Source organism: Fomitopsis serialis (genome assembly GCF_022376445.1).
Source record: "Fomitopsis serialis strain Sig1Antser10 chromosome Unknown B0H18scaffold_26, whole genome shotgun sequence".
Lineage (NCBI taxonomy): Eukaryota > Fungi > Basidiomycota > Agaricomycetes > Polyporales > Fomitopsidaceae > Fomitopsis > Fomitopsis serialis.
The window spans coordinates 316,871-332,505 of record NW_025954986.1 but is presented as its reverse complement, the minus strand read 5'-3'; the positions used below and the strand labels follow the sequence as shown (position 1 = coordinate 332,505).

General features: G+C 54.4%; 5 protein-coding genes and 1 non-coding gene across 6 annotated transcripts; all 6 read left to right on the top strand.

The window, feature by feature from the left end:
- Positions 1 to 9: 9 nt before the first annotated feature.
- B0H18DRAFT_1002319 (peptidase S8/S53 domain-containing protein) lies at positions 10 to 2,423 on the top strand. The gene is made up of 4 exons (XM_048028361.1): positions 10 to 719; positions 950 to 1,460; positions 1,514 to 1,648; positions 1,703 to 2,423. The coding sequence occupies exons 1-4, from the start codon at positions 273 to 275 to the stop codon at positions 2,110 to 2,112; spliced, it is 1,503 nt and encodes a 500-aa protein (XP_047894451.1). The 5' UTR covers positions 10 to 272; the 3' UTR covers positions 2,113 to 2,423.
- A 421-nt stretch (positions 2,424 to 2,844) lies between these two features.
- On the top strand, positions 2,845 to 5,331 carry B0H18DRAFT_1210527 (uncharacterized protein; the record flags this gene model as incomplete). Its single annotated transcript, XM_048036375.1, has 10 exons — positions 2,845 to 2,994; positions 3,059 to 3,253; positions 3,330 to 3,406; positions 3,471 to 3,552; positions 3,603 to 3,755; positions 3,809 to 3,897; positions 3,949 to 4,070; positions 4,134 to 4,846; positions 4,896 to 5,017; positions 5,070 to 5,331. The coding sequence occupies 10 exons, from the start codon at positions 2,845 to 2,847 to the stop codon at positions 5,116 to 5,118; spliced, it is 1,752 nt and encodes a 583-aa protein (XP_047894450.1). The 3' UTR covers positions 5,119 to 5,331.
- Positions 5,332 to 6,503: 1,172 nt separating this feature from the next.
- On the top strand, positions 6,504 to 6,901 carry B0H18DRAFT_1002315 (uncharacterized protein; the record flags this gene model as incomplete). Its single annotated transcript, XM_048028360.1, has 2 exons — positions 6,504 to 6,604; positions 6,684 to 6,901. A coding segment is annotated over exon 2 (184 nt), but the record flags the coding sequence as incomplete, so codon positions are not given.
- A 56-nt stretch (positions 6,902 to 6,957) lies between these two features.
- Positions 6,958 to 7,071, top strand: B0H18DRAFT_t86. The gene has a single exon. It is a non-coding gene; the product is annotated as a tRNA-Leu (tRNA).
- Positions 7,072 to 7,688: 617 nt separating this feature from the next.
- On the top strand, positions 7,689 to 8,411 carry B0H18DRAFT_273706 (Acylphosphatase-like domain-containing protein). Its single transcript, XM_048037369.1, has 3 exons — positions 7,689 to 8,092; positions 8,156 to 8,208; positions 8,276 to 8,411. Exons 1-3 carry the CDS (start codon positions 7,973 to 7,975, stop codon positions 8,391 to 8,393), a joined length of 291 nt encoding a protein of 96 aa, XP_047894448.1. The 5' UTR covers positions 7,689 to 7,972; the 3' UTR covers positions 8,394 to 8,411.
- A 690-nt stretch (positions 8,412 to 9,101) lies between these two features.
- B0H18DRAFT_1002308 (SNF2 family N-terminal domain-containing protein) lies at positions 9,102 to 15,049 on the top strand. The gene is made up of 9 exons (XM_048028359.1): positions 9,102 to 9,490; positions 9,585 to 9,641; positions 9,692 to 9,727; positions 10,074 to 11,192; positions 11,246 to 12,426; positions 12,486 to 12,970; positions 13,021 to 14,281; positions 14,335 to 14,409; positions 14,461 to 15,049. The coding sequence occupies exons 1-9, from the start codon at positions 9,290 to 9,292 to the stop codon at positions 14,951 to 14,953; spliced, it is 4,908 nt and encodes a 1,635-aa protein (XP_047894447.1). The 5' UTR covers positions 9,102 to 9,289; the 3' UTR covers positions 14,954 to 15,049.
- The last annotated feature ends 586 nt before the right edge of the window (positions 15,050 to 15,635 follow it).

The window sequence follows — 15,635 nt, the reverse complement described above, 5'->3', positions numbered from 1 at the left end:
TTGGATGGTGCGTGCACGCCTGTCAAGGTAACTTAGACAAGTTTCATGCCTCCTCCAGGAAACTTCAGCGCCCTTACTCGGGCACAGTATGCACTCTACAGCTGGCTCTGCAGTCTCCCTGCGATAACCGGGGTGACTCGAGCGATGATGCCTTTTCGCGCAGTCCTCGGGCGGTGTGGGGAGACGCCACCCGTCCAAACAGGGTCAAATAACGCTGGCGCATCCTTATCAAGCCGAAGCCCGCGTCGTCAGACACCTTACCGCCGACGACCATGTCTTTCCTGCTCAACACTCTGCTGGCGGTGTCCCTGGCCGCCTCTGGCCTCGCCAGTCCGCTCTCTACGATCCCGCACGAGGTCCCGCGCGGCAATGCGTTCTCGTACGCGCCCCTCGTCGCGGAGCACCACCCGCACGGGTCCGTCAACAACTCCTATATCGTCATGTTCAAGGACGACGTCGCCCCTGTGCTCATGGCGAACCACATGAACTTCCTCCAGGGCGTCGAGGAGGAGCACCCGCTCATGGGCGACCTCGATGCGGGCCTCCGACATGTGTATGACGGACACGTCAAGGGCTACGCCGGCAAGTTCAGCGACAACACTGTTCACCGCATCCGCCAGATGCCTGAGGTGGATTACGTTGAGCGGGACCAGATCGTTCGGACACTCGAGATCGACGTGGACAGCACGAGCATTGAGACACAGAAGGGGGCGCCTTGGGTAAGTGTCGACTCTTCTGGAGATGTGTGTGGTCGCGTGCGAAGTCGGACAGGCGGTATTACGTCTGGCGGGTTGGTTGGGCGTTACTGGTGCTGTCCACCAGTTACTTACTCCGTCCACCTGCTATACCGTGTCGTTGCAACATGCCCCTTTAAGCGGCGGTCTTCGCGCGCGATCGCCATTGAACTGGCTTTGGAACCGTCCGCGTTGGATACTGATGTACCGATCAGGGCCTTGCACGGATAAGCCACCGCCCCAAGCTCACCTTCGGCACCTTCACGAAGTACGAGTATGACTCCCACGGTGGCGAAGGTGTTGATGTCTACGTCATCGATACCGGTATCAACGTCGAGCATGCCGAATTCGAGGGTCGTGCGGAATGGGGCAAGACTGTTCCCCAGAACGACCAGGACATCGATGCGAATGGGCACGGTACGCATTGCGCAGGCACTATCGCATCGCGTAAGTACGGTGTCGCCAAGGCTGCGCATGTTATCGCGGTGAAGGTCCTCGGCAGTAACGGCAGTGGCACGATGAGCGATGTCATGGCTGGTGTCGTCTGGACTGTCGAGCAGTCCATAGCCAAGGCTAAGGCTGCCGCTGAGGAGTTCAGGAAGACCGGCAGGACTGCGCACAAGGGCTCCGTCGCGAACATGTCCCTTGGTGGTGGCAAGTCCAAGGCTCTTGATGATGCCGTCAACCGGGCCGTCGACCGTGGAGTTCACTTCGCTGTTGCAGCTGGTAAGTGTCCGGCTCATGTTCTCGTAGAGATTTTCAATGTTAATGTATCTTAGGCAACGACAACAAGGACGCGTGCAACAACTCACCTGCTGCTGCAGCGAAGGCTGTCACGGTTGGCGCCTCCACACTCGGAGATGAGCGTGCTTACTTCTCTAACCACGGCCCCTGCGTCGATGTCTTCGCGCCCGGTAAGTTTCATGGACTACGCATCATCCGATCACATCTCACAAAGTCACTCGCAGGTCTGAACGTACTCTCGACGTACATCGGCAGCAACACAGCTGTTGCGTCGCTCTCCGGTACTTCGATGGCGTCGCCCCACACTGCTGGCATCCTCGCGTACCTGGTCTCCCTCTACGGCTCAAAGACCTTCAACCCTGACGTCGCGCCCGACTTCTCGACCCTCTTCCAGCAGCGCCCCGCTCGTTCCATCGGCTCCGCATACGCTTTCGCGCACTCTGTGCTTCCTAGCTGGGTGGCGACCTTCCTCCCGCCGCTGGAGCTTGTCCTCGACGTCGCGCCCGTGCCGCCGACGATCACGCCTACGCAGATGAAGATTGCGCTGCTTGCGCTCTCGACGGAGGACGCGCTCGAGACCCTGCCATCGGGCACGCCCAACCTGCTGATCTTCAACAACGCGACGACGGTGTGAGTCCGTCCCGGGGTTCAGTCGTCTTGCATTTGTGCAACGTGCACTGTTGCTCTCGTTACGCTACTTCGATGTACCATCCATAACATCCTGCAATAGAGGCCACGACATGTTTGTGGTTACTCGTGTATCAATATATTGTCATCGCCCTGGACTTTGTCGTGTTGTGGGTTTCCACCATCTCGTGCTGAGGTGAACAGAGTTTAGAATACGCAGGCGAAGATGAGTACATTAGCAACGTGCGATCCAACGTTGGATTTGATTCTTTGCGTCAGATCGTGTGCTACTTACGTTCTACGCAATGGTCGTGACGAAAATGTGTGGACACCCGTACGCTTCCTGCAGTATGGCGAAGATCGCATGCTATTGCCAGTGGTGTCGAAAGTACAGGTACAGACGCAAGGCCGTCAATGCCATCATACCCTTACTTACCGTAAGTCATGATTTGGATGAGAGCTACTCGGTGATTGTATCAACAAACTCGCTACGGTCGAGTCAGACAGAGTCGCATAGTGAGCTCGACGCCCATGGTCAGCGCTCAGCAGGCTTCAGGTTGCCACAAGCGCGTGCGTCTCACGTTCATGACGCGTGACCGCGAACCGTGTGGCTCGGTGGCCAAACCGTGTCGCGTCAGTCTTTGGCAGATCTTCAGCACTCAAGTACTCACTACATACTAGCTAGGACACCGTTCCCTCTCTCTCTACTAACTACTGTTTACGAATCTTGCACTCGAACATGCCGCCAAAGAAGTCCAAAGGCCCAAAAGCCTCCGACACATCTGCGGGCGGGGTTACTGCCGAAGCATTGACGCGGTGGAAGAATGTGCGCGGCCGTCGGGGCGGCCTGAAGAGCATGATCAATATGCCAATGGACGTCATCCAGGAGGTAAAGCACGAAATATGCGTGGTGTACCGTGCCTGAATATGTGTTTGATGACGCCGTTCGATAGATCTGTTTGTATCTGCATCCTCGCGACTTACTGACTCTCTCCCGAACGACGAAGTCGTTCCATGCGTTCCTCATGCAGAGGAGCTCCGCGTATCTGTGGAAGGACGCCTTGAAGAAGCTCGATGGACTCCCCCCTTGTCCGGAGGGATGGATTGAACCCGCATGGGTATCTCTCGTCTTCTCTCCGTATTGTACCGTGCGTAAATTGATATACGACAGACTGCCGCATTTATCTAATGCGTATTTTTGGCACCGACGGCTTATATCTCTAGGCTTGCGGCGAGGGCAAAGCTGCAACAGTAGCTTGGGAGTTTCTCGCCCGATTTTGCGCGAGTTGTAGGGATAAAATGTCAGTCTCTCACCCATATGTTTGATCACGTTCACTAACGCCACTCTCGTATCTGAATCGCTAGGGTCGTCGCCGAGAATAAGTTGCGCCTCACAAATGAACAGTGGCGGCAATTCGGCATGATTTCAAAAGAGGCTTTCATCAAAGTAAGTATCTGACAACAGTCTGAGCTCTGTGTATCAACTAGTGCTTGCAGGCACCGGTAACTGGGTTCAAGCGACACTGCTACATGTGGTCACAAATCCTTGAAGTCCTCGAAGCTTACGGAACACTTGATAAATCTGGGAAGTCGAAGGAGGCAAGTGACTGCGCTATCAAATACGTCCAGCAGGCGAGACGGTCACAAGAGGTAGGGTCTTCATTGAGTGCGGTGATTATAGACCTGATAAATATCATGTGTAGTATGCGGCCCTGTGCCGAAAGTGGGTTGATGATGAAGAGCGCCTGCGGACCAAGGAAGTAGTATCCGTCATTCGTGAACGATTCAAAGGGTAAGGGGAGCCTCATTCATTGTCTAAATATTGCTCATCATGGAGACACAGCATTGTTTCGAGGCTACGTGAACTTGGATGGGGACCGGAGCTTGACTTTGTCAAGGCCCGAGACTACACGCCACTCTCTCAACATAAGCTTGTGCTTGTTGCTAAGAAGCTCACCGACCGAGGTCAGTAACAGAACAATTTTCCTGTATGTATATGTGCGAACTCCCGTTGATCGATCTGTTCAGTATGGCTGAACATACAAAGCGAGTTGATACATTGCATGGAAGGGATACGCGAGGAGCGCCTGGAACACGAGAATACGCCCATGTTAACCGAGCGTTGGTCCATTCTAGAGAGCGCGGGGAAGGAGATCTTGGACCGTCATCTCGCCAAACATCCGGAGATGCTGGACTACGGGCTGAACATTGCGGACCTTGCTCTTACAACAGAGTTCCGTGAAATCATGTGTGCGCCCGCAGATCAGGTCGTGGACCGAACGAGCTTCCTGGCGCTGGAGGAGCAGATAGACGTGATCATTGAAGATTGGCGGACACGCGTCTGCGAGGAATTCCGCAAACCTTTTGTCGAGGGCAAAATCAAGGTCAAGGCACCTCGGGGCGTGGACCCGCTTGATCTCGCGACGACGGCATTCGCCATATATAAGCCACACAAGTCTCCATCCGCGTTCTTCCCAAACATCGTCGCATCAAGTGGCGTTCGCTCTGCTACTCGGGAGGAGGGGAGAAACATGTATGAAAGGTTTATATATGGACGAAAGGACATACACTGCTATGTACCTCCCACTCCTGACCTCTGCCTAATGCGTGACTGCAACGCGCCCGAGATCATACGGAGCTGTGGCCTGGACCCGGACACTGCGACTGCGAAGGACATGGATGCTTTGGATGCTAGGTGGGTCAGGAACGTGACCCGCACGATTGTGACATGGCGTACCGCAGTAAGTATATCCTATTATCTTGCTTGAGTATCGCTCTGATATGCAACAGGTACTATGGGGTGGGTCGGTGTGGCACCTAGCCGATGCTCGGGATATTGCCAGAGCCAAGGAGCGAGAAGGGGCGATTCTACCAATAGCTAAAGACGCCGTAGAAGAGCATCTTCGGGCTGAGTGAGTACTCTGAAACTCTTGCATACCAGATTTGACTCACTTGACCCATCAGACACGGTGTCGAACACGTGATCGTCGCAGATATAGAGACATCAAGCTGAACGGGAGGCTGGCTGCATCTGTACTAGCTCAGGCATAACTTCGTACGGTGTGATGATCTATGGATGACTCAGTGGAGATACATATGGTATGGACTTCCCCGAAGAGCGAGAAGTGATTTCAGGAAATGCAATAGTATACTGTTCCAGTTTCTCGTGGTCATAGTCCATAGTCCGTAACACCGTTACACTGTACTCCATATTGAACTTTGACACTTGTTTCGCGGTCTTCGCCCGCCAGACTATGTATTGCTATGTTGCGTTACATATGTTCACATTCGCCGCCAGATCCCGGCCGGTAGCTTGAACTGTGCGCCGCCGCCGCCAGTGCGCGCTGTGGTGTATACCCCATTTTCTTAGTACGAGCAACAGCCCTGCAAGCCAGACACTGAAGCAGCCCTTGTCTGCCGTCGCGGTGCTCCAAAATGAGTCTTCAGGCTATGATATAGTCGATGCGTGCGACCCTTCACACTGATGAATGACACACCATTATTAATGAATTACTTGTAGCCTGCTGTCGGGGACACTCTAGTAAGGGTAATCGCTCAACATGAACACAACTAGTGACAAGTATACGTTGTCTGCTAGTAAGTATGTCTACTAGCTCTGCTCTGATAACCCGGGTAGAGACATTCGTGTCGGACTCGGTGACTGTGATGAGCGAGCCATCCAGGCTCACATATATTCTGGTAGTATAATTTTACCCTCCTCGCGGTCAGTTCCCGTGTTCTGGGTCCCCCCAAGGCACAATAATGACCAGCAGCGAGCGGAGGCATTGGCGAGTAGATGCTCTTGGTGATTACATTATGATGGGAGGAGCCCATGTTGCTCCTTCCCTGTGCTCATCTGGACGGCTTTCAGGTCAGTCAAAGGGACGCGGACCGATCGAGAACATTCGCATACGAGATTCTTTGTCAATGAGCACCGCAAAATTATGGGACTCAGAGAGAATCATTCTATGCGAATCAACAAGAATCTCATACGGTAAGCTCAACAAGAGGATCACGGCTTTCCACTTACCAGGAAAATTCGCTGTTGAGTCTTCAGACAGGCCGCAAACCGCGACATCCGACATATGCCACAGGTGCCAATATTAATCGCTATCTGCGCTAGCATCAGTGCGCCGCACAATATGCACGACGAGGACCTACTATGATACGAGTCATACGACCAATCCTCATGCGTCGAATCCACACGGCGCAGAGGCAGACGCGCGCATTCTACTAGCTTCAAGTGTTCTGCTTCGGAAGTGTGCCCGTCGCTGTAAGCATACGTCGGCTTCACGGATACGGCATATCCTGTGTGATTGCACGCTCCTCCGAGTCAAAGAGAGGAGTATGCACTTACTGGTCTCACAGTGGGTCATCGACTCATGGTGTGACCTACATGCCTCATTCACTTCGTCTCGTGTCGTCGCATGGCCAAAGAATAGATGAGTGCGGACATTGCTTCAGCATTGACAGCTAACCCTCCGTGCTGTCGGAAAGTTCTATAGATCCCACACGCGACCCCAGGGAGGTTTGAGGTGAGTATGCACAGCTACGCGTGGATGCAACAGTCCAACTTACCGGTCTACGCAAACTTGAGTTGCCATGCGGCGTTCATTGTACTACCCCCACGTCGCCTGCCTCGCGGCACAAGCTTATGGCGATAGCTTAGTTGACTGCAGTGGTATACGTACCAAAACTAAGTACACAACGACATCCGTGGGGGTACATCATACTGGTCAAATACTACTGACATCGGAAGGACATCCACTCAGGCTGGCAGGCTTGAGATGATCTCGTTCATCCGGGCAGGGCCTTTCATGATCATGTAAAACATTAGAGCAATCCGCAATATGGTGAGGTGGCCGAGCGGTCTAAGGCGCCAGACTAAGGTGTTGTGTACGAACATTTATTCACGTGTCACGTGATCTGGTCCGAAAGGGCGCGAGTTCGAATCTCGCCCTCATCAATTAATTTTGCATTATTTACGTTAGCGTATCGTGTATTTTGTCGACATATACATACTTAGAGTCAGTCCATTGAGTCAAGGACAATGCCCAAACAATGCCCGCGAACATCTTGCGAACACCAACGAACTGTCAACGAGACGAAGGGCGGTCAACGCTCAACCCGATGAAGTGACTTCGCATCGGACCTATTCAAATACTATTCGAATTGATTGAAGGTACTTATGCACTGCAACACAGCGTTCCCATGCTACCACACAGCGGCATCATCCTGTAAACTGAGTAACTTGAATCCCCAGGGCCGGTCGATACGTTCTAATTCCCGAGTCGAACTGCATCATTGCATCGTCGAGAGATCGTCGAGAGATCTTTACTGGTACCTATTCTGGCGCCTTACTCATCATAGGAGAACGCCTGAGTTGGCATACATCCCAGGCGAGGCAGCCCATTCACGGCACGCTCGGCGGTTTATCCGGACGTCGCAGGATTGGGCAGACACTTGGCCAAGCCCGGACGACTACGGCAAGGATAGACGCCAGAAAGAACAGCAGTTCACCAATCTGCGAAGCTACTCAGTGTTGTAAGAATCGCATACATGAGGCGGACGTACGGCGGAAAAGTAGTTCAATGAGCCTTCGGTTTGATGGCTATGGATTAGGTTGACTCGAATGTGCACTTGAATGATAAAGGAGTAAACGCACCAGGTAACGAGATATGCATAATGCGTTGACAGAACATTGCAGTGAACTGCAAAGCAGACCAACAGCGGCTCATGCGAGTTCTCATGATGTCATAGCCGAGAGATAGCCCCATCCTGGTTTGGCAAACGGAACGCACAAGCCCAGGCCCCGTAAACAGAAAGATCTCACAAACTCACCGAGGGCTATCGTCACAACCATCACCATGGCGTACCGCGCTTTCAACTTCATCGTCAGCGGCAAGGTGCAAGGCGTGTTCTACAGAGCCTTTGCCAAGGATGTGGCCCACGACACAGGCGTCGTAGGTTGGGTGGCCAACGATACGGTAAGTAGTCAATGATACTACTTACCAGTGATTACATGATGATACTCACCGCGAGTGTGGCAGACGGGACATGTCGTTGGAGAAGCTCAGGGCAGCGAAGGCGCCCTGGATAGATTGTGGGTCACTTCTGCAGTACTGTACGAGATACCACTCACTGATGGCAGACTTCACTTCACTATACAGCAAGAAGGTCCTGCACACCGGTCCACCGCGCGCCGACGTGAAGGGTGTGGAGATATCAAACGAACCACTGCAGACAAACCGCGTTGTGCGAAGCGCTCACATGGTACTTACATTGTAAGGGCGTGTATATTTTTACGGCTCTAAGTCGGAGCTCCTAACATAGAGAATGGGATTCCTTTGTTCGGCCTAACATTTTGAATGTTCCTAGAATCGGGAATGTAAGTGTTATGTTCTTCCTATGTTCCGAAATCGTGCCATGTTCTAGGAATGTACTTCCCATGTTAGGGAAGTTCACTTGATGGCTTACTAATATACACGCCCTTGCAATGTTAGGCCTATGTAAGCGCCTCGCACAATCCGGGTTGTCCGCAGTGAACGTACTCTCGACCAACTGGAATACGACGTCTTCGAAGTTCGACGGTGATAGACACTTTCCAGGGGACGTGCTCACTGAGTGTACCATGATGCGATGTACGATGTGTGAAAATGTAGCATGGAGGCTCACTGTGTGCTTAAAACTCAAGTCTGGCAATCCATGATGGGACGCAATGGTGTGCGAGCAATATGAGCTTCGTCTACAACGCACTGGCCTGTGCAAAATGTTGATGAGGTCCCCGCGCGACGAGCTGTGGCAAGAATAGCAAGGATACTCCGTCGGCCTCAAAGAATAGTCATCGAGACTGCAAACAGCGACAGCAACCGACTCGGATTTCTCATACCGACCTGCAGTTCGTTGTCGACGAGACACCGAAGTGCTGCCGCCGGTAGGTCGCGCGCATCCCGTTGTTTGTACCGACCAAACAACCTCCTGGATGCTCACGAATATGGATGCTCTAACTCTCATTCGCGTACGCCGAGCACTGGCGGCCTCAACACGTCCTCTGACTGTTCTTTTCGTCTCTATATCATCCTGGGAGGCTTCTAGTTCAAGAATCTCGTAAAACCGTTCAGTATCTGCGCAGATCGACCGACAAGACCTCTTCTCACGCGCTTGCCCATGCGTGTCCCCGCGCGATGAACACTAGGGGACGTTTCGGGCACTCAGGACCCTCTGGAGTCGCAAGAGATGCTAGGCACAGACAGGATGCGGACCATCCGGCGGAGAACGGGGCAAAGGCGAGTGGCGTAGAGGAACGCGTCGCGCGCGAACGCGCTCGCATGGTGCAGGATAGGCAAACAGAGTTGGACCAGGTCTCTGACAGGCATGATACATACGTACGTTCCTCATTTTATCTGCGTGTGATGATATGCTCTCCCTAAGGATCATATCTCATATCCGTGGAGGCGCGAGTTCTAACCTAATTTGTAGGTGCGCGAACGCTTTCACCTCGAGAAGTTCGTGACATTGGTTTCGTACGATCCCAAGGTGTGTTATCCGACGCGAGCGAGGCGTTCTTCTTTGACGCTGCATATAAGATTGCCAAACAGGACAGCTCGACCGTATTTCGCGAGGTACGTCTTACTCCACACAGAGTTTTGGCATCGACTGTCAGAGTTCAGCAAGTGCACTAACTATGGACACCTGTGCTGACGGTCCGCGCTCGCTCATTTGGTCTGGTGATGTGACATCGTTCGACCAGAAGATACCCTTGTCGTCGGACGTGTGTGCGCAATCTGCCAGGGTGCCCGTCTTTCTTTCACTCACCAGAAGAGTTTGGGCGAGCACCCTCTGGCGGGATCAACCGACCGCAGATTGCGCTCATACTTGTCTCATCAACGGTGTGGTGCAGCGGAGTCATCGCCGAGTTGTTGCCAAAACTGTGACCGTAGTGTGTGCAATGCTCATTTTCTTCACTAGTATAAATCGCAGTACGATTTGGTCGAGGACTCGAAGAGTGCAAGCTCATCACGGCTCACGCGAAAGGCTCGCACCGAGCGTTTGCAAGCTTTGAAGACAACTGCAGCACCGTCGAAGACAGTTCGTTCAAAGAAGAAAGGGCAGGACAATGACGCCGTCACAGCTCCTGCTCCCACCGCCTCAACGCCGTCGATATCTGCTCCTGTGAGGCCCAGACCATCGCGCCTGATGCCTCCTCCAGAAGTTCCTGCCAGCGTCAGTACATACGTTGGTAAGGGCAAGGGCAAGGCAAAGGCCGTCACCGAGGACCCACCCTCTGTTTCTCCCATAAAACGTCAACAACGAGTCAAGAACGCACGGGATAGCGCAGCTGAAGTGGAGGATTTACCCCCTGCAAAAAGGCGACGAATCGAGTCGAACGGCCGATCTTTCTCCGCTGCCGGTCCAGAAGACGCACCGTTGTCGCATACGAAGCATCCTCCGGAGTCGATATCCGCGACTCTGTCCAGCCGTCGCAAACCCACAAAGCGCAAGTTGTCGCCCAATGGTGCCCGTTCTGCTACTCGTCGGGCTGAGCCTACTTCACCGAGCACAAGTCCCCTCAAGCGCATCAAACTCATCGTTCGCCGTCCAGATCCGGTGTATTCGAGCCCCGTGCAGAGGCCACCCCCGCCACGCTTCGGATCCTCGCTGTCTGCGCTGCTCTCGTCGTATACCACGCTGGACGGCAACGACGTGAACGAGGATGCTATCCAGGATCGCATCCAGCAAGTTGCAGACTTTTGGCGACGCGTAGGGGAACTGCGCGAGGAGGGGCGGTTCTTCCCGGAGAGCGTCGGCGACGATTCTCTGCCTGTCAGTCCTCCCCAGAGAGGGCCAAACATGAACACCAGTCAAGATACATGGTCGCATATTATCGAGGCTGTCAAGGACCGTGCTACGCATCGCCCTACCAGCGGTCGACAGGTCGCTGCCCAGGTTGCAAGCAGGGTGCGGGCATACTGGGAGGGCCGAGCGGTGAAGGACGACAAGCTGAAGCTGCAGGAAGAGAAGCGGCTGCGTGCGCTCGCGAAGGCGACGATCAGGCACGTCATCGACGAGTGGAAGAAGGCTGTCCATGTGAGTGCCCAGTACTCTCACGCGTGACTCGTGATGACTGAGCGTCGTGGTAGCATATTCGCAGGGAGGAGCAGCTCAGGCGCGAGGAGGAGGAACGGATACGCGGGCAGGAACACCTGGATGCCATCCTCGACCAGTCTGGCCAGATCTTGACCGCTCAACAGCTGGATCTGAGCAAGGCAACCCCGCGCAGCCGGTCCAGCAGCGTATCGGCGGCACTTAGTCGCTGGGCATCGGCGTCGCCGGAGCCAGACGACGCATTGTCGAGTGAGGCAGATGGCGCAGCTGTCTCTGACGAAGAGGGCGAGGAGAGCGACGAGTCCGAACCAGAGGAAGGCGCTGATATCAGTCTCCTACTCGGTGATGGCGCAGAGTCGATGCCTCGCAGTCCGAGCTCTCGGTCTAGATCGTCCTTGGGACCGACGACGACCGAAAACGCGTCCGTGGAACAAACTCCTGAGCCCGACTCAGGGATCGCGTCCCAGTCGCGACGCAGTCGAAGTGTATCGACCAGTATACACGTCGAGTCTATACCGGTTCGAACACCTTCGCCTAGCCCGACGCCTACTGTGGAACACTACATCGAGTATGCGGATTCGGAGACACCCATACCGCCCAGCTATAGCCCTGGCAAGGCTGATTGGGGCGACATATTCCCGTTCGCTGCCTCGTCCGGTTCGTTTGACTTCTCGGCGCATGACGATGAAGCCATTTCCGTTGCGGTCACGAAGACTACCTCGAGTGTGGATGGTGAGGTGGGACCTTCGTCTGTGTCTGCCCATCTGACGAATGGCGGAACCCTCGACCATATGGATATTGACCAAGCCACCCCTGTTCCCGAGGATAGCCAGGATGTAGGCACGTCCGAGTCGCAGTCTATGGCGGAGGATCTTCCGCATGAGGATGTTGCACCATCGTCAGATTTCGTTCCAGACGACGAAATGGTGACATCTCCGCAGGAACCTCAACCGGATTTGGCTGCACTAGAGATGACTCCGACGGAGAACGATGCCGAGGACGTTGCTGCCGAAGCAGAGGAAGAGCTGTCATCAATACCTGTTTACTTGAGGCCGTATGCCGTCGCACCAGTCGAATGGGATCCGTCGTCGCCTGTCAAAGCACCCTTCCTCCTCCGTGGCAATCTGCGGCCGTATCAGCAAGCAGGCTTGGAGTGGTTGGCCAGTCTTCATATAAACAACCTCAACGGCATCTTAGCTGATGAGATGGGCCTTGGGTAAGCTCAACGCATCCTTCTGTATTTAGAAAGTCGGATGCTGAACACGAGTACCATAGGAAGACAATCCAGACGATCTCCCTCCTTGCTCATCTTGCCTGCGAACGCGGAATCTGGGGCCCTCACCTGATCATAGTTCCCACGAGCGTTTTGCTGAACTGGGAGATGGAGTTCAAGAAGTTTCTCCCCGGCTTCAAGGTCCTCAGCTACCATGGAAGCACGAAACAGCGGAAGGAGCTGCGCCAGGGGTGGAACAACAAGTACCACTTCAACGTCTGCGTGACCTCGTACACGCTCGCAAGCCGAGACGCGCATGTTTTCAAACGCAAGGCGTGGTACTACATGATCCTCGATGAGGCGCACATGATCAAGAACTTCCGGTCGCAGCGATGGAATATCCTTCTCATGTTCCGCTCCTTTCGACGCCTCCTCTTGACCGGCACACCGCTGCAGAACAACCTCACGGAGCTGTGGGCGCTGTTGCAGTTCTTGATGTCAGGAAGCAACTTTGCCAACCTCAAAGAATTCGGCGAGTGGTTTGCGAGTACGTCCTCGGTTCCTCTATGAATTGCCTGTTATCTGACTTGAACACAGACCCTCTTGAGAAGGCGATCGAGATGGGAACCATGGACGATGAGACACAACAGCGCGTCTCGAAACTCCACATGGTGCTACGTCCCTACCTCTTACGTCGGCTCAAGCGGGATGTCGAGAAGGAGCTGCCACAGAAATTCGAACACCTCGTCATGTGCCCCTTATCCAAACGACAGCGATTCCTGTACGACGAGTTCATGGCCCGTGCAGACACTAGGTACGACCTGCAGTCGGGTGTCTACCAGAAGATCGCGAACATCCTCATGCAGCTGAGGAAGGTCGTCAACCATCCGGACCTATTCGAGGTTCGCCCGATCGTCACCTCCTTCGCCATGGAACGCTCCGCCATCGCCGACTTCGAAATCAAAGAGCTCCTCGTTCGCCGGCGCCTTTTTGCTGCCAGTGATAACGATTACTGTAACTTGGACCTACTCGGCCTGCAGTTCATTCAGAAGCAGAACACGTCTTCCTTCGCTTCTGCCGAGATACGGTCCCTGGATGGGACACCGCGGTTACCCATGATTACTGAGCTCCCGGGCGAGCCACCGCCATACGACACGCGGACAATTTCCGGGTTCAGGCGCTATCGAGAATGGTCCCAGCGGGCTTCGGAGATCGCGAAGTGGAGTCATTTTGGATACATCAACAGGCTGCGATGCTCGCCGCAGCCGATCTATGGTGAAGAACTCATCCGCATCAGTCAGCGGCTGTACTCTCCCTTGCTCCCACTGTCGTCGATGGAAAAGCGGCCTTGGACTGTGCTCGACAGGATAAACTCCGCCGTCAAGTCGTATGCTGGACGAGCTGAGGAGATGGCCGACACCATCGCCAGGTTCGCGTTCGTCACACCAGCTGTCATCGCGCGGGATCTTCCTCGTATCACACTTGCTGGTCGTGAAGAGAGCGTCTTAGCCGTACAGCGGGATGCCAAGTTCGACCAGACTCTCCATCGTGCCGCTGTCAAGTTGCAGATTGCGTTCCCAGATCCGTCCCTGCTGCAGTACGACTGCGGTAAACTGCAAGAACTCGCGCGGCTTCTGCGAGAACGCAAAGCGGGCGGCCACCGCATCCTTATTTTCACCCAGATGACGAGGATACTGGATATACTGGAAACGTTCCTGAACTTTCACGGATATCTGTACCTGCGCCTCGATGGTGCTACGAAGATCGAGGACCGGCAGTACATCACGGAGCGATTCAACTCGGATTCACGCGTATTCTGTTTCATTGCCTCGTCACGATCCGGAGGTGTCGGCATCAAGTGCGTGGTTTCTATGCTGGCAGCTCCCGTGTATACTGACGACTTCTGTCCAGTCTGACCGGCGCAGACACTGTCGTTTTCTATGACAGCGACTTCAATCCACAAATGGACCGCCAATGTGAGGATAGGTGAGCATCGCCCTGCTCCGTTGTGCCTGCCATGCCCTAACCCGACTATAGGGCCCACCGTATCGGACAAATCCGGGACGTGCACATCTATCGCTTCATCTCGACGCACACCGTCGAAGAGGCACTGCTGCGAAAGGCGAACCAGAAGCGGACGCTCGATAACATCGTCATCCAGAAGGGCGAGTTCGACTGGCACTCGCTGCTGTCCAACGAGGCAGAGAAGGAGCTGACGAAGGCGCTGGGCGACGTCGAGGACGAGGCTGACGCGCTTGCGGCGGCGGTGGCGGCGCGAGAGGAGGTCGAACTCATCGGCGAGGATGAGCGCGACTTTGGCGCGGAGGGCGGCGCGGACAAGGAGCAAAAACGGGTTGCGTTCGAGGACATCCCGGTGGACGAGGCGGTTGCTGAAGACACGGAGGTGCATTTCGCGGAGGAGCAAGAGCAAGAGGCGGGAGAGGATGAGGAGGAAGGCGGCACAACCGTCGACTACATGCTTGCCTTCGTGCGCTTCGATATGGATCACTTCGTGGATTGGCGTCTTTGATGTCCGTAGGGGTGCTCCTCGATTATTGTCGCAGGATGGTATGCTGCAATGTATGCGTCTATCTGTACTGATATAATACGCTTTACTTCTCACTCCATGCATGCTTGTTCGCGTGTATGTTCTGGCACGTAGTCGTGAGTCATGCCGGCATTCGAGAGATTGACATCGAGGATGTCTCTCGCGAAGCCCTCAGTGCGTGGACGTGCATGTGTGGCCACTCCTGCTCGCGCTCTTGGGTAACTTAACGGGCTCAATTGCCTCCGAATTACTTTTGTCAAAGCTTAGCTCAAGGCGCAAGCGCACAGCCTGAGGGCACAGGGTTGGCACGCGGTGTTGTTCCGCGTCATTGCGCCTGAATACTCGAGCAGCCGCTTGGACCGACGGCGCAGGCTGTAGGCTGTACTCACAGTGAAGTGTTCACTCACAACGCGCGGATGTTTCGCGGAGGTTCGCAGCGTGGCTGGGTTTTGTCTGTACCCAGCTGCAGCCGCGCTCACTGGATGGTGTGTGCAACTACCATACTACCTTGATCAAAGACTGTACATAGACCGTAAATAAACGCTCATAGCTCTACTATACATGCGCTATAGGTCTCTATAATCCCATCCCACCCGGCGGAGTCACGTCTACGGAGGTGCGCCGAGCCCAAGCACAGCTAGATACCAACGACCTGATTGATTGT